Below are 18,017 nucleotides of genomic sequence, written 5' to 3'. Positions count from 1 at the left end.
TCTGCCTTGCCTCCATGAACCACAGGCTTCTGGATTGCTCCCACTGGAAGGGTCTATCTCCAGGGCACATCAAGTGCAGGGCTTTCACGATGTACACAAGAGCTACAAAAGTCAGGAAGGGTTTGCTTTTTGCCCAGGTTACTAGGATGCGGTTCTTCAAGCCGATTCACTTTTAGTGCAGGATTTAACTTTCTCGTGCTTGCCTTGGCTTCCTGCCGTTTTCTGCTCCTCTTCATTGCTGTCACTGCCTGTTCATCTGACCTCTCAAAGTGTGTGACCAAGAGCAAAGAAAAGGTGTAGCAGCCTTTACCAGTGGTGGGAATTTGGCTAAGAGGGAGAGGGCTAGCAAATGAGCAGTAGTGACAGAGGCCATATTCTACATCTGACACACATCGGATTCATATAAATGTTGCGTGTTATTAAAGGTTAATCAGAAACATGTAAGTTTTCATAGAATAATAACAAATAAATAATTTATTTAAGAATAACTACTCATGAGGTATCCCAAAGTGATAAAAACATACATAAAACTAAAAACAGCTAAAACATCTGCATATATAAATACAATTAAAAACCAATACACACATACACAACTTAAACCAGCCAACATACATAAAACCAATTCAAATCCATTACAGATACCACTAGGATTAAAGTTCACTTTGAAGGCTCCTTGAAAGAGGCCTTAAAGCAGGATTCCCCAAACTCGGCCCTCTAGATGTTTTGAGACTACAATTCCCATCATGCCTGACCTCTGGTCCTCCTAGCTAAAGATCATGGGAGTTGTAGGCCAAAATATCTGGAGGGTCAAATTTGAGGAAGCTTGCCTTAAAGGAACATTTAAGTGTCTGAGCGGGGCTACATTTTCACTTTGAGCTATAGCTCTTCTTTTAATTACACACTAAAATTGTTCTTTCCTTGATGAAGATCATAGTTAAGAATTTTTTTCCATTTTGACAATTTATGTTGAATTTTTGATGTTTTACAGCACAGGAATAAAATGGATGGTCTTTGCACGCCTTACATTTTCACCAGCCAAAGACTATGATCCTGTAGAACAGTTACCTTATTGTGAAAGTTCCCACTGATTTGGCAAGTCCGCTTGGCTGTTGCTGTGGCAACTTGAGGCCTAAAAATATTGCATGTCGTTATATAGTCCAGCTGCGGCATTTCCTAGCCACAAATTACATTTGCTGTCTACTTGTTAGGTTGACCAGAATTCTTATTCAGTGAAGTGCTGGTTTTCAGAATAATGGTAAGTCATTAGTAAACCACCACTTATCCAAGCTACACTGTCCAAATTGGGTGTTACAACCTAGACTCATGAATCTTTCTAGAGAGAGAAAAAATCAACAAATGTAAATGTAAAAATACTTTTTATATACAGTCAAAGCACTTCATGTGCATTATGAGAAAAAGCACTGTCTATGGCGAAACTTCACTTGGAGACCTCCTGCAACTTGGTCTCTTTGGCTACAAGCATACCTGCTTGCCTGAACTCAATGGGACTTCAGATGTATAGAGCTCAGGAAGTTACCAGATGAGAATGCACCATAGCATGACCTATAAAACGTTCTCTCTTCCAAGACCCATTGCACTATAATATGCAAAATGCTCTCTTGATTCCACCATCAGCAATACAGAATATTTGTTAGACCTTGGACAAAAATATTAGGAAGCAGCTAACCCTATTTGGAGGCATTCATCTCATATTTCTGGTATTTGTGCACCAAAAGACATGCAATGTATTATGAAAGGAAGCATTTTTTAAAAGCACTGCTTGCCAGAATCCTGTTGATTTTGTGTATTTTCTTTGGTTTAGCCTTGATAAACCAGTTCATCTGGCTCTGTTGTCATACACTCTTTTGCTCATTCAACATATGACACTTGTGTCGCTTGATTTCCCTTCCTACTTAAAAAAGAAGAAGCTATGCTAAGGAGAAGAAAACTACTAAATATAAATGACTGTGACTGGCCTCTTTACTCTTATGAAGAGGAAGCTTCAGGGGTCAGAGCTAATTTTAGTAGTTTTTCCTCTCTTTTCAACAAAGAATTGTAAATGCCAAGAGGATGTATGTGGTTTAAAAATCAACTGGGTAATTAATTGTGCTCCAATATTATTTTTCTATAAATGTGGGGGGAAAAACAAAGTGCCTTGTGCACTTAGTATTATATTTGTGTGTGTGTGATTTGAGAGCTCCAAAAATCCCTCTGAAAGCCTGTTTCTGGAATAAGGCTTTTTGTCACCTTTTAAAAGTACGTAGTAGTACTGTACAGTAGTAGAATTGGTAACAATAACAACAATTTTATTATTTATACCACACCCCTATGGCTGGGTTGCTTTCTGTCCTCATGGACCTAAATATAAAGGATTATCGAAATATCTAAAACCTCATTCCAAAGTTAGAGGGGAGCATAGCTGCCAAGTTTTCCCTTTTCTCACGAGGAAGCCTATTCAGCATAAGGGAATTTCCCTTTAAAAAAGGGAGAACTTGGCAGCTATGGAGGGGAGCCTTTTCACCCACAAATAAAACTGATGCAACCAGCAAGATGCGCACACATCCAGCCGTACCAGAAATCCTGATCTATAATGTCACCGGTGAGAGGGTGTGCTATCGCCCTGGTATTCTCAAGAACGAAACGACTCAGTTAAAACCCTTTTTGTAAAGCCAGAAAGGTGGGAGGGCCGAAAGAAAAGCAAACATCCTGACGTGGGAATATCCCTTCCTGTCCTGCACCCAGCCACCCCCAGTCCGGCCCACGTGGCACCTGGGTGGCTGCTGTCCGTCCCAGCTGTCCAGCAAGACTTGATCGCAAAGGGTCTGACTGGAAGGCGGCTGGGGCGGAGCTGCATCCTTCGCCTTTGGCGGCCGAGAAGAAACAAGGTAAGTATCCAGCGGATCCCCCAGGCTGGATAAATTCAAGCAACGCTTTGCTGCAAGGTGTCTCTGTGTGAGAAAGCGCGCGCGCAAGAGGAGGCAGTGGGGAGATCCTGGGAGCTCGCTAATATCTACACTGACTGGCAGCGGCTCTCCCGGGTTTCATAGCTGCCAAGTTATCCCTTTTTTAAGGGATTTCCCCTTATGCTGAATAGGCTTCCTCGCGAGAAAAGGGAAAACTTGGCAGCTATGCAGGGTTTCTGACAGGAGACATTCCTAGAGATGCCTGGGACTTTGTGCTCTCGAAACTGCGCGTCTTCCCTATGAATTCAGGCTGAATTCCAGCAGTCCAAAGGATCCGGGGCTTGCAAACTGAGGAAGGTAGTCAGGACGGAGGCAGCCGCTATAATACTGTTTTTCAGTGACGGCGGGGCGGGGCGGCGCTCGCAAGGGGCACGAAGCAGCAGGCTTTCTCCAGTTCACGAGCAGGCTGCCAGCGGGCGGCCGTGAGAAAGCAAGCAGGCAGCTGAGGCGGCGGCCGCAACAGGTGCCTCCCGGATCCGGGAAACTCCTGCGGCGGGGCGCCGTGAACGTGGAAGTGTGGGCAGGCCCGGGCGCGAAGCAGGCCTCGTCAGCAAGGGAGGGAACCCCGCCCACACGCGCCCCAAGGGCTGAACCCAAGGGAGTCAAAAGGCGCGTGGACTAGAGACCACCGCTTTTCCCGCCCTTCCCAGTCAAGGCGCCTGCTGTCGCGCTCAAACACCCGCAGCCGGTAGTGGAGCCTTCTTCCTCGCTCAAAACGTACAAAAGCCTCGTTATGCTCTTTCCTGTTTTGGAACTACAGTACGTATTTATTGGCATAATGCTATGTTTAATGTACTGTACAGTATATATTTAAAAGTTGCATTGGAGAAAGAGGATTTCATTAACTGGGGGGGGGGTTTGTAAGAAAATATCACACGCGTCCAAGTGGTGGCACGTTTGTCATAGGCAGGGTTGCAGAGAGCTGCGTGGAGAAGGACACTATTTCAACGTGCAGCGCTTTGCTTAGCATAGAGATTCACTGCAGAAATTCGAGTTCCTGGTGAAGTCCAGAAATAAACAGTAAAATGCAAGAACATTAGAAATAAATAAAATTGAACATTAGAAATAAATCTTAGAGTAATTATCCTTATAACAAAAATACGTTCAGATTTCTAAACACAATGTTTTATTGTTTGTAAAAGACAGAGATAACTATGTTTAAATGAACATTGAAGGTATATCTAAGAATGACTATCCTTACACCAAAATTAAATTCTGTTTTCTAAATACAGAGTTAAATCGCTTATAATAGACAGAGGTAGCTTGCCTATGTTTTAAATGATAAAACATCTTAAAGTAAAGTTCTGAAGGTTTGGAGAACTTTAGAGATAGTGTGGGGCACCCCCAAACTGCGGCCCTCCAGATGTTTTGGCCTAGAACTCCCATGATTCATAGCTAACAGGACCAGTGGTCGGGGAAGATGGGAATTGTAGTCCAAAACATCTGGAGGGTCAAAGTTTGGGGATGCCTGGGGTGGGGTGTGGTGCAAAGGGCTACAGATGGAGATGATGGAAGACTTATTGGAGATCATGGGCTTTTCCTTTGTGTGAGCAGGTGCTCTGGATCAATGGATCAAGTCCTATTCATTGATTGGTGATATTATTCAAGAGAGATACCCAAACTTTATTTATAAAATATTGAAGACTTACAATGCAGTAGCTCAGCTTACAATGTTATCCTGTAGTGCTTAGTATTAAAGAAAAGCCACTATAAGATAATACTACAGGAGACTTTCCTTAATGGTGTAATCTCTACTCCTATTACACTGGCTTTACTTGAAAATGGAGGCTGCCTGGGAAGTTATGGCACCTCAGTAAAACGAATGTGTGTGTACTTACAGGTTCTGCATTAGGTTTTATTTGCTGTAATGCATTTTCACTTTTTAAAAAACTATTTCCCCCTTGAGTACTAAAAATAAGGTGTTTTAAAGATATGAGGTGAGATATTGGTTAAGGCTTTTATTTAAATGAAGTCATGTGAGATCTTGGATCACTTTACATAGCACAGCCAATAGTAACCTCTGTAATAGGAAAGGGAGCCCCTCGGAAGTTAGTGAAACCACATGTACATATGGTGAGAAATATATTAACCTTTTTGTTTTTATAAACCAGCCATCTGTTGAAAGCGGTGATTTCAGCTTAGAGAGCTTCCTTAGTTATGTGTTTATTGACAAAATATCCTAAGGTGCAAAAGCAGAGATTTTGGTGTTGCTAAATGAACAGAAAAGGCTCAGCTAGTCTTGGAGGGATGTAATTTAGACTCAGTCTATATCTGCATGATAAAAGCCACAGAATCTGCTATGGATATAATTTGGGCACAATCATTTTAGCTGTATGGAATTAACAGCTCAACTCTATACATTTATATTACTTAGAAATAAGTCCCATTGAGTTCAATTATGCTTTGGTTAGTGGATACAGCATTGAATGCTCCTGTGGTAGAAGAGAATAATGAATTAGTGCAGCATTTTGAAACAACAACCCATGTTTTAGGACATAAATAAGTTTCCAGCTGGGTCAATCTATTCCAGCACCCTGTGTCTGAAGCAGTGGAGGCCCCCCACCCCACGGCAAAGCCTCCATGGAGGAACACATCTGCCTCACCTAAATCCTTTCCAGCATGACAGATCAAGGGTTGGATTTGTTCTGTAAGAAAAGGATCTTTCTATAGAAAAGGAAAACTTGGAATGTTGCAGTTATCTACAAACACACAAGAGTCTCAAATACTTGGGCACAATTGCTTGGTGTACAGTCCTATCCACACTTCCTTGGAAGTCAATCCCATTGAGGTTCCATGTGAGTAAATGTTTATACAACCGGGCTGACAGCCTCTGTGAAATAACCATGTCACTGACTAATTACATTTTTTTTAGCCAGAGCTCACAGGAGCTCAGCTTTGGCACCTATCAGGTGGGTGCCATTGCCATTCTAAGAGAACAAGGGAGAAGTTTGTTGTGAACTCTGGCACCTCTTTTTCTAGAAAAATATTATTGCTCATTGGCCACATTCAGATGACACACATTTGGATAGTATAGTGGTTAGTGTGTTGGACTAGAGCCTTTGGAAAAGGTAAAGGACCCCTGACAGTTAAGTCCACTCGCAGACGACTCTGGGGTTGCGGTGCTCATCTCGCTTTAGGGGCCAAGAGAGCCAGCATTTGTCTGCCGACAGTTTTTCCAGGTCATCTGGCCAGCATGATTAAGCCACTTCTGCCGCAGTGGAACACCGAAACCAGAGCAGAGCACGGAAACACCCTTTACCTTACCCCCGGAGCGGTACCTATTTATCTACTTGCACTTTTTGGCATGATTTCGAACTGCTGGGTTGGCAGGAGCTGGGACCGAGCAATGGGAGCTCGCCCCACTGTGGGGATTCGAACCACTGACCTTCTGTTCGGCAAGCCCAAGAGCCTCAGTGGTTTAGACCACAGCACTACCCGCATCCGTAGAGCCTTTGGAAACCTGGGTTCAATTCCACAGTCAGCCATGAAGCCGACTGGGTGACTTTCCTTGGTCAAGTCACAGCCTGTCAGCCTAACCTATCTGATAGGTGAGGATCAAATGGGGCGGGGGAGAGCCATGTATTCAACTTTGAGCTTCTTGGAGGAGAAGGTGGGCTGTAAACAATGATAGCAGCTGAACTATAGTTTAATGAGACATCCAAATGCTACACCTTGCTGTTTGGTTAAATCTAGTTGAATATGTAAAATGGGTTTTTGATTTCTTCATTAAGGGGTCTTGTGGTTTGTTTGGTGTCATTTTTCACATTCTTCAGGGAGCTACAGTCTTTGGTGTATTTTAACTTTTGAACTCTTCCCCCTCCCCCCCCGAACTAAATGTTTTTTTTCTTTTCTTTACCATGTTGATACCCTCTTCTTTAACACCAACTGGTTCCTTATAAACCACATTTTAAATATTTTTTTTATACTTTCAAAAAATTAAGGCACTAAAACTAGCATGAGCACTGCAATACAATACAATACAGGTTTTCTTTTAGTTTTCCTTCCTTGAAGCACTGGCTGCCGAATGAAATATGGACATAATGCCGAAGCTCTCACAAAATAAAATTTCTGTTTCAAATCTTCTTGAAATTGTTGGGGGCAGGCGGGAATAGCTTATTAAGAAACCATTTTTTTACTTGCCTGCCATGTTAATGTTCCTTGCTGGCTTTTATGACAAAGACTATTTGCATAAAAGCTCTATCTTTGTTGCTGAGAGTTCATTCCCCCTGCTGCTTTTTCCGCTGCATGAAGCCTCAATTGCACTGAAAAACAGCAACCAGTGGTGGAGCTGGCAAGGATTCCTTCCTTCCACTGGAGGGGAATGAACATCAGGGAATCAGTGAACCTTAACTGCTTCATTGCTGCTTAACTGGTAATTTGCATAGGGTAAAGGAAGTGAGTGGTAGTGTAAGGATTTGCCTGTGTTTTACCGTCACAGGTGCCTGGGCAGGTAAAGCAAAGAAGGGTTGGGCTTGTTTCACAATAGTCTACCAGGAGGCCAAAGCTGAAGAAGGCAGCTGGAAAGCAGGATAGGGGAGGGGTGGCTTCTTCCTGAGCTTGGACAGTGGTGGCAGCTAGATTCTGAACATCAAGCAGATGAATTGAAAGTCTGTAGTGAGAAGGTCAGGAAGATAATCCTGCTTTTGTATACCACAACGTGGATTCTCGAAGACATCTTGCCTCTACGTCATCTCAAAGACATTGTGGGCGCTATATTTCTCCCCTTTCTCCTGCCAACCAGCATGGGGAGGGATGAGGCAGAGTTACCTGCCCAGCAAAACTTTTCCTTTTCAGTTGTTCTAGTGCTTCCGATGTCACAGTGATGGCATTGTAAGGAGTTAGGGAAATCAAACAGCACACCTGGGAAGAGCAAAGCCAGGTCTAGCATTTGCGTTGTCATCCTTGCTATGTTACGCAGGTTTTGCTACATTCTGATGTTATTATTCCAGTCTCTGGCCCCCACCTACCCCATGTATTCTGCCTTGGTCAGATCCCACCTAGAGTCCTGTGTCCAGTTCTGGGCACCACAGTTTAAGAAGGATGTTGACAAGCTTGGAATGTGTGCAGAGGAGGGAGACCAAGACGATCAAGGGTCTGGAAACCAAGCCTTAAGAGGAACAGTTGAGGGAGTTGCATATGTTTAGCCTGGATAAGAGGAGACTGAGATAGACATCTTCAAATATCTAAAGGGATGTCACATGGAAGATGGAGGAAGCTTGTTTTTTCCTGCTCTGGAGGCTAGGAACCAAACCAATGGATTCAAGTTACAAGAAAGGAGATTCCGACTAAGCATCAGGAAGAACTTTCTGACAGTGAGAGCTGTTTGACAGTGAAACAGACTCCTGCGAGAGGTGGTTGGCTCTCCTTCCTTGGAGACTTTTAAGCAGAGGTAGGATGGCCACCTGCCATGAATGATGTAGTTCAGATTCCTGCATTGGAGGGGGTTGGACTAGAAGACCCTTGGGATCCCTTCCAATTCTTCTGTTCTATGATTCTGTGATAAAACTGTTGTGCCTATATCTGAAGGTGATGGTAAGTTGTTCCATCTTTTCTCTGAACTAGGTGAAGTACAGCAATGAAGCCTCTGCTGTGCATGCCTCAGCTGTGCAGGAACTCACCTGAGCATAATAGCTGACATTGAGCTCTGTTCCCTGCCCCGTGGCTTCCATTATCATTATGGCATTACCCTCCAGCTACAGCTTTAATGTGGATGCCAGACTGTTTTTGCCCAGGGGCAACACCAGCATGAGGAATGATGGACATGTGCAAGAACTTTTTCATGAAGAAGCACAACAGGTATGTTGCAAAAGCCCTGGTTCCCTACAGCTGAGTTCTGAATTCTGAAACATTGCAAGGTGGTGGGAGTAATGCTCTGAGAAGAGTCCAGATTTGTGTTCAGTTTACAGTCTGTATATGAATTGTTGTTTATTTGTTTAAAAGTCTCCATAAATCATTGCTAATGAATCACTTTGTAGCAAGAGCCACGATTGCTACAAAGCACTGGAATAATCTCCAAATTAACGACTTTGAATATTGGTATCAAAAGCTTATTAGAGAAACTCGCACAAACTCGCATTGGTATCAAAAGCTTATTAGAGAAACTCGCACAAAAAGTGAAAATTGTCAGGGGACAAAGTACGCAGGAGAAGTTTGTGGTCCTTTGGCATGGCTTTATTGAGTATACAGGAGCTAGTAAACATGATTATTCCCCGCCTGCTGCATATTCTTGATTGTGTTTATAGTAATAACTTTTGGTTGGGGTGGGAGTCAAGGGTAATGTGGAACCTGCAAGGAAGATGCTTGTTAATTAGAAAATGTCATTTGATCAATTATTCCAGTTGCTTATGTATATTATTTATTTATAATAATTCTTAACCCCGTTTCATGTCCTGTAATTTGTTTTGCATAAATTGAAATGGTTTATTTTCACATTTCCCACTAAAACCAACAAAAATTACTATTTAAAAAGGTTACTACTGAGGCAAAAAGAGAGTGGTATTTGTGAAAACAGGACTTAATTTTTTGTTTCTAATTTCCTTTTTGATGGCAGGGGCAAGGGATAAGTGTCAGAACCTTTTGCCCTTCCCTGCTGGCTCCATTCTTAAAAATTGGCACTGAAATCTAGTTGCTGATAAGTAGGTCTTTGAAGGCCAGAATCAACAGGAGATTTGGGTTTTGTTTGTAGTAGGGTGGGATTCAGGCAACATGATTATTGGTACTCTTCATAAGCTGAAGAACACTTCTGAATCAAACCAAAGGCCCATCTCTTCTAGCTGCCTGTTGTCACAGTGGCCAACCAGATGCCACAGTAGTGTGACTTATTTAGGATTCTCACTCCCGTACAATAAAGTGCCCTGGGGGTAAGAATGGAGCAAGTTCTGTCATCCTTAAAGTGTGCATTTTGCAGGCATTATAGTACTGACCCTTTGTGCCTCTTTGCTGGTGCCCAGCAAGATGAAAGAGCAAACGTAACCTTTAAATCCTATTTTCATTCAGAGTTCTCCGACACACAACAGACCTTGGTGGAAGATACATCTTTTTGTTTGGGAACCAGTGCTCTTTGGCACTTGGGACGGAGTCTTTACCTCTTGTATGATCAATATCTTTGGAGTAGTTCTCTTTCTGAGGACAGGGTGGCTGGTGGTAAGTATGGGGAACTAAATGACAAGCCATACTGTTATTGATTTGGAATGTGTTTTGATGTCCTTAAGGTGATTTTAGGCATTGCATTTAAATTAGTCCTGAGAGCCTGTGTGCTGGCGACCATTCTTTTGCCTTATGCATCTTTAGGTCTTTCCAGCATCTCTTCTGTAATAGCTGCTGAATTGCATATTCATCTGCATAGCCTTCATTACATATCCAACCTCCAGCTATGGTGTGTCTGTTTTTAAGCAGCTTGCTGACACAAAACACACACATGCATGCAAGCAAGTGGGAGATATAACTGGAGCACTGGAAAACAGCCCAATCCAACCCAGTTAGGACTGTATTGAGAGCAAATACAGTAATTTTAAACCAGTGTGCTTTGGTGTCAACATTTTGCCCTGCTGGCAAACCTGATTACATTATCTGATCATGTGGAGAAATTTGCATGGTATTTGGTGCTCGCGGCCTCTGTTTGGACCACACTGCTGTAGGGATCGATCCTTTTTAGTCACAAAAGGGGAAATCCTGCGTGGTAACAAGATGGTTTGACTAGATGACCTTTTGATCCTTCCACCTCCTGATGAAATGTGGGAAGCTTGTGATGGAGCAGAGAATGGCTTATACTGACTGCAGCAGCAGCAGCAGCATATCATGCCTTGCAAATGGCGCAAAAGCTATTCTGCTAGGTTGACAATCCTGTTATTATTACCAAATATTTAGCATGTGGTTCTACCTTGTCACAGCTGGGTGCTTAGGTGGCCAGAATGTATTTAGGTTGGCACATCCCCAATCACTTTGCCCTGTGCTGCATTATGGTAGAAACAGGCACTGCCTGTGCAACATCCTGGTTTGATTCGAGGTACCCCCTCCATACCACTGGGTCTGGCTTTTTGCTGGTGCAGCAGTTATTGTGGTCCTCTTACAGCCTGCTCCAGATTGTTTGTTGGTTACTTCGAAGTAAGTTCTGCTGAAATCACTTGGAATGCATCTGAGTTCAACTGATTGATTGCAGCAGGACTTGGTTCCAAGTAAGCTCTTTAGGACTACAGCTTGCAGTCCCTGTTGGCATAGACCAGATTTAAATTTTATTTTATCAGCTCTTTAAGGCCCACAAAATCACTTGCTTAAAATATACTTGGGTTCCTATGGCTTTGTTAATTTCTCTCCCTTTATGTCAAAGTAAAATAAAATAGTAGCTTGGGCTATTTACAGGGAAGCTGATCAAATATAACTGTTCAGGTAACACATGTTGCCATAGTTACACGTCCTCCCTCATGTTCCTCCAAGTTCTACTGAAAGAACATAGTGTTGGAAGTGATGGTTGTAAGCAGCACTCCTTCTGCCTAACTGGAACAAACACCCTCTTTCATTGTCTTTATACCAAATTTATTGAGTTTTAAAAATATGTTGATAACAGTTATACAGTTGTACCTCGGCTCCCAAAGGCCTTGGGAGTTGAATGTTTCGTCTCCCAAATGATTGAAAACCGGAAGTGACTGTTCCGGTTTTCAAACGTTCTTTTGGAAGCCAAATGTCCGATGGGGCTTCTGATTGGCTGCAGGAGCTTCCTGCAGCCAATCAGAAGCCTTGCTTTGTTTTCCGAACATTTCGGAAGTCAAACGGACTTCCGGAACGGATTCCCTTCGACTTCAAGATACAGTACGACTGTATTATGAACGGTTATGCATGAACTGAACTTTAAACCTAGAAGAGTAGAAACCCTGTCCCACCGTGGCAATTATTTAACTTCTTAAAATCTTCCTCCTTTGCTAAAGTTCCTCTGTGGTGTAAAATTTCTACTGAGAGTGATTGCGTGTATGCATTGTGAAGATTAGATTTGGAAAGTAGATTGGATTAGAATTCAGAATTAAATTGTTAAAATGGAGAATTGTTGTTTTTTAAGAGACAGAGATTTTAAACAAATATTTACAAATTGCACAACATTGAATGCATATTGTTGTAACCCACCCTGGGACCAGCAGGTGTGAAGGGTAGGTAATAAATGGAATAATAATGAAATAATAATAGCCTACAGGCAATAAATGGCTAAGTGGTCCTTGAGCTGTTGATGGGGAACAAACTGGTTACAGTGGGTTTCATTGGCATCTGCCTATGGGCTGGAGAAGACAGAATATAATCACTGGATGATATTATTAAACAGGTACCAGGGCAGCAGTAAAAAAATGATTTATTTTCAGCTGCCACTATGTGCCAGCCTTTTTCTTCAAATAAGAGCTGGGTATTTCCCAGCTCTTACACTGTTTAGGGATGTATTCTCTGTCAGTACTCATGGAAATTATTTTGGTCTTAGCGAAGGATTCAGAAAATAGCTGGTGCACAAATCTAAGTTCTTGGTGTTCTGACCTTCTGCTTCTGTGCCTGAGTTAGTTTTGCTAGATGTGTAGATATCATGCTATTGCCATTCAATCTCTCAACTCGCCTTGTTATGTTTGTATCCTGCCCTACCCCAAAGGAGACTGGGGCAGCATTTTACACTCACAACAACCCTGGCATATTACATTAGATAGGGAGACAGGGACCTGCCTACAGCCATTTAGTGAGTTACACAGTTGAGTAGGGATTTGAAGCTGGTTCCAAGATCAGCATTCTAGCCCCTATATCACACTGGCTTTTGCTTAAGCTTGCCTGTGAAATTTCAGCTGCTTGTAGCTTCTCCCATAGAGGTTCTGCAGTGTCACACATCTTTCTCTTTCTTTCTTCTTTTTGGTGATCACTCGTAGCCGAGTTACGTAGATTGTCTTCCATTAATATGGTCTTCATGATGTGTCCATAAGTGACTGTGGAGGCCAATTCTGGATCTGTACATCCTTCCACAGTGGGGACATATGTTTCCCGGCGGGAGTTGATCATTGTGAGGATTTGCCAAACGTGCCTTCCTCTCAGCTCACTTCTCCCTTTTGTCCTGAGTTTGTGCTTCTTCAGAGTCCATGACACTTTTGGTAGAAGCTATCCTCCAATTGGAACGCTCACAGGCCAGTGTTTCTCAGTTGTCAGTATTTATACTACATTTTAAAAAGATTTTCCTTGAGAAGGTCTTTTGTTTGTCCACCGGCATTACCCATGGACCTGTAGAAGCCTCCTGCTACCTTTTGCACCGTCTGTCCTCGTTGCACTATCACAAACTTACTAGTAGTGATTATCTGATCTGAGGGTCCATTCATTTGTTTCTCATCAAAACTAGAAATTGGATGCTGCTGTTTCCTCAGAATCTCATTTCCTATCTCTCCCCGCCCCCTCCTCTAACTAGCTTGATATGTATCCAGAATGTTGTAGCTTCATGAAGTGCAGTTTCAGTTTGGAATCCTGCTGGTTTTGATGGCAGTTGCATCAGAACAAGGGGAACTGGAGCCAGGACTCAGCATGCAGACATCTGCTAGCATACAAGCCTCCCTACACAGCTATTTTTTTTTAAAAAAAGGAAAGCATTGTTCTAACTTTGCATCAATTGTTAAGCAAAATAAACAAAACAAAAGCACTATCAGTTTTGTGTACACTAAATATCTTCAAACTAGCCAGGACAGTGGGTGCTATTTGGAAACGCAGATGGCACAAGCATAACCTAACATGTTCTGCACAAAGCAATAATTAGTAAGCAAGAGAACCTAAAAGCCACTGCCCTTCCTTGAGAAGTCATAGCAGGAAGGAACACAATGCCTGTGGGATAAGAGCAGCACACAGAGTGCTTTGAAGATGGCATGAAGCAAAATGCTAGAGTTTGTTCACAATGGGGATCTCTAAAGCTCAGAAGAAAGGCTTAAGAGGTTACTTTTTTATTTAGCATCTGCATGCTGATAACATTTGAAGGCCTTATGACTGGGCTCATACGCTAAAAGCTGCGAAAACATAATAATGCGGTATAAGGCCTGGCTTCTGCTTTTTGTAAAGAGATGCATTAGAAATCCCCATAATGTAGTAGTCCTGTCAGTTGTTATTTTATACGCACGTTTTTGTGAAAGATATGAGCACTGCTAGCCCATCTCAGAGCCTCGTGGTACCTTGTATTTCTTAGAAAATCATGTACAGCATACCAACGTTGCTTTTTTTTTAAGACATGGGAGTGATTTGCAGTAGAGTTGAGTTCAAGTGTTAAATTTTAAGAAACCACATGCCTTCTTCCTACTGGTTTCATGTAAACGTCCTAACGTTTTGACAGTGGCAAACAAGACACTTTGGCTTAGATGAAGTACAAATGCATTGTATTCTTTTGTAGCAAGCAAAACAAAGGTAAGTGTGTGCCTTGAAATGTTTTTGAAATGTAGACTCCCAAATCATATATGTTTGCCCATTTTTATACAACAACATCCAGAGGGTACTAAATTGCCTATACCTGGCTATTTAAATCCATGGATCTCTTTCTTCTTTTAAGTTTCAAGCTTTTCTTTTTTCTCCCATTTCAGGGAAACACTGGTATTTTAATGGGCATGTTTTTGGTCTCCATTGTCATCCTGGTGGCCTTAGTAACAGTCTTGTCTGGCATTGGGGTTTGTGAACGCTGCAGCATTGGAAGTGGAGGAGTCTACTCAATGATTTCTACTGTCCTTGGAGGTCAAGTTGGGGGGACCATTGGCCTCCTCTATATTTTTGGTCAGGTAGGAATGCAACTTCTTTTCAAATAAATTATTTCTCGTGTGTGTGTGTGTGTGTGTCTCCAGTCACCTTTCCCTTTTTTTGCTTGAGGCAATGATATACAAGCCCCATAGCTTATATTATGCTACTGAAGAAGATTTTCTAAATATTCAGTAGAAATTGTGCAATTGCAGAAATTATGAAAACTCTGTTATGTATCTGTTATGTTATGAATAGACTTATAATTGTCTGTATTGGAACAGAAACGTGGCTAATCAAGGTTCTGCACTGGGAATGCTTTTTAATGTAAGTTCAAGTTCTGGATTCCATTTGCTGTGCTGGAGAGCTAAGCAAACACCTCAAAGGGAAATGTGGCTCCCAAGATTTGGGGGCTGCTGGGGAGGAATTTAGGTGACTTAACATTTATTTCTTATTACTGCCACACAGCGGATGAGTGTGCCACATTTGTTACTTACTTGTGAGGTATTTTAAGAGCTTAGAACCAAATTTAGGCCAGGAGCGTTTTGGAATTATCCAAGTACTGTATGACATTGATACCCAAGACAGCTGAAAATCAGTATAAAAATAAATAAATCAAGACCACTTTGTGACTCCAATCAAACTGCCTTGACCAGCTATATAAAGAAATGATTTTGTGTCATGATTATATGATTATAATAATCATTCTTATAAATATTTTAATTCATTAGTGAGCCCTCCACAATAATGTTTAATAATTACATACGGTACTATTATCTTATTCCTTCATTTATACTTGTGATTGGTGTGTTTTAGGTTGCCTTTCCCACTTATTCACACTCTTACAGTTTCTATTTAAGAAATACTTACCAGCTTGCTATAAGCTTTTAAAATCTTTGGAATTATCCAGTTTGGCACTTGTGATTTGTTAATTTTAGTTCAGCAAAAACCTCTGGGCAAGGAACCAGCTCAAGGAACATAGTGCCTTGTTGTCTGGGGCAAAGACGGCACGACTCGAGGCAGGTTGAACTCAATGGGAAGGCGACCAAGAGCAGAGCTCGAGGGCTTCCTTTTATTGAAAGCTCAGGATGACAGTTAATCATTACAACGACAGTGTAACTTCTAGCCAATTACAGCAGTGCAGTCCCATACAAGGTGATGTTTCCTGTAACGTCACACCCGGTCACTCCCTAAGACATCCTCCATAGCCCACGTGTTGTTTTGCCATGCCCTCTGTCCATGCTCCAAGCACATGTCACTCTGTAAACACCCCCTCCTAGTTCCCATTGTGTTACCCTCCTTGGCTTGACCCATCTGGTTTGTCCTGATTCATCCAGTTCCATCCAGATCCTCCTTGATCCTTCTAGCTCTGTTGTGACCTGTTGCCCTGCTGACCTGAGCCTCTGACCTGTCCTTCTTCACGTGTCTCCCATTCTGACATTAGCCGGCTTGCCGTGCTAATACCCACACTCTCGAAGATCGGTGTGGCTTGCCAGCACCAGATCTCAGTCATTCCCACACATGCCTGCACAATTTCTTCGTGTAATCCCCACATCTCCCCTTTTTTTGTTTTTTAAATATGAGTCTGAAATATGAAATAGATGAGCGAGTGAGTGAGGGGTCTGTAAACCTTTGACATGTGCAAAACAATCTTGGAACAGAGGCAACTGTCAGCTGTCACCGCTTGTACCGGTTAACCTGTCAACTCCTGAAACTCTTTCCTTTTAAATAATACCTTATAAACCTTATAACAAATATTATAAAACTTTGCATAAACTCTTGTATAAATAACACAAATGAAACCTTGCAACAATGTCCATGAAAATAGCAAAAGTAGTCAGTCTCTCGGAATGCGAGGGTATAACAGCTTAAGTTCGTTCCTTCAAGAAAGATAAACTGCACCCCTCAACGGAGGAGAAATTTTAAACTTTAAACTTGTGGTCAGTCTTTGTCCTTTACTGCGACTTGGTATGCTCATGTTCACACACTCTTGCGGAGTTGATAGTGAGGCATGAGAATACAGCCAAAAGCAAGCGAACACGATCACGGTCCCTCTGTGGATCCTGTATCTGAAGCCTTGCTAAGTCCGGCAATGAGTTAGACTAGTCCAGAATGCTGGGCACTGGATTGGGCACTGGGTTCTGCTTTCCCTGGCACTGAAGCTGAATCCCTTTCCACCAAGCCATCTCTCCACAGTCTCACACTTCGAACCAGATGCCAGATAGGTTTACCTGTAGAAGGCAGAAGGGGGACGGGTCCTTGCCAGAGAGAGAATTAGGTAAAGCCCTGTGTCCAACCAATGGCTGGCGATTTCTCACTGGTATTAATAAATTTAAAAATATGAATAAATATTTAATGTAATAATAATTTGTGTTTAGCCATAATAATTTTCCAGGGTAGTTTCCCCTTTCTTTTTTATATTTGTGAAGAGAAACTTTTGAAAAAACAGTAGTTGCAAAATTAATGCATTTAAACCAAAAACAAGAAACTAGGCCAATTTAGGGTTTAAGATTGAGAAATCTGTAGCTAAGAACAGCTCACCCAGTGCTAAAAGAGAAAGAATTAAGTCCTGAAGGAAAAAACATTAGTTACAATATTACTGGAATTCCTGTAGAAAAATAAATTCGAGTCAGAGCTTGGGCAATCTGAAAAGAACAAATCCTGTAAAAAGCAATCAAAAATAACTTCTGATTGAGCAGAGTTAAGACTCCCATGCTCACACCTGTGAATGAGGAATAGAATATACAAAACCTAGAAAATCAGTCAGTTTTGACACCAGATGTACTGAAAAATATGATACTTGCAGAAATACTCTGTTGTGAGAAATAATAACAAAACCCAAACCTATTAATACTTGAATAGGTATAAGGTAACCTATGCATTTGAAAAGGAATAAAAATAAACTAATGTGTAGCCAAGAAAGTCAACCCTAGGAAGAAGTGCTAAAAGGAAGACAATGCAAACTGAAGTAAGAAATAGCAACACACTAAATCTAAGCCTATTAATGAGTATAGGATTATTTATTTTGACAAAAAGCTCAAAAGATTACAGGAAAATCTATTATTTAATCCAAAAATCTGCATTTAAGAGAAAGGTAAAACCTAAACACTATCGTAGAAAGGATCCCAATAAATTACACAAAAGAGAAATTGAAACAGAAATCTCCCGCCTTTCTGAATGCCCAAAATGTTAGGAGGATACATTTGAAGTAAAGTGTGCGAAGAATGCTAAAATGAAGAAAAATCCTAAGAACTATGTTACAAGCTGTTTGGTTAAGCTGCATCCTTACTTCCAGAAAATAAGGAAGAAATGAATGCTATCAAGATCTAGTGACCCAGCCTT

The 18,017-nt window shown here is 41.8% G+C and overlaps 1 protein-coding gene across 5 annotated transcripts in view; it reads left to right on the top strand.

The window, feature by feature from the left end:
• Window positions 1–2,718: 2,718 nt before the first annotated feature.
• SLC12A8 (solute carrier family 12 member 8) overlaps window positions 2,719–18,017 on the top strand; it is a 70,178-nt gene continuing 54,879 nt past the window's right edge. The window contains exons 1-4 of one of the 5 annotated variants that reach the window (XM_060278938.1): window positions 2,719–2,885; window positions 8,526–8,759; window positions 9,960–10,106; window positions 14,528–14,719. In XM_060278938.1, coding sequence (XP_060134921.1) covers window positions 8,640–8,759; window positions 9,960–10,106; window positions 14,528–14,719 — 459 coding nt within the window. In that variant the 5' untranslated portion in view covers window positions 2,719–2,885; window positions 8,526–8,639. The other 4 variants (XM_035129407.2, XM_035129464.2, XM_060278934.1 and 1 more) reach the window with 4 other exon arrangements.

This window comes from Zootoca vivipara, chromosome 1 (genome assembly GCF_963506605.1).
Source record: "Zootoca vivipara chromosome 1, rZooViv1.1, whole genome shotgun sequence".
Classification (NCBI taxonomy): domain Eukaryota; kingdom Metazoa; phylum Chordata; class Lepidosauria; order Squamata; family Lacertidae; genus Zootoca; species Zootoca vivipara.
The sequence above is the reverse complement of the archived record's forward strand: the minus strand, read 5'-3'. Positions and strand labels throughout refer to the sequence as shown.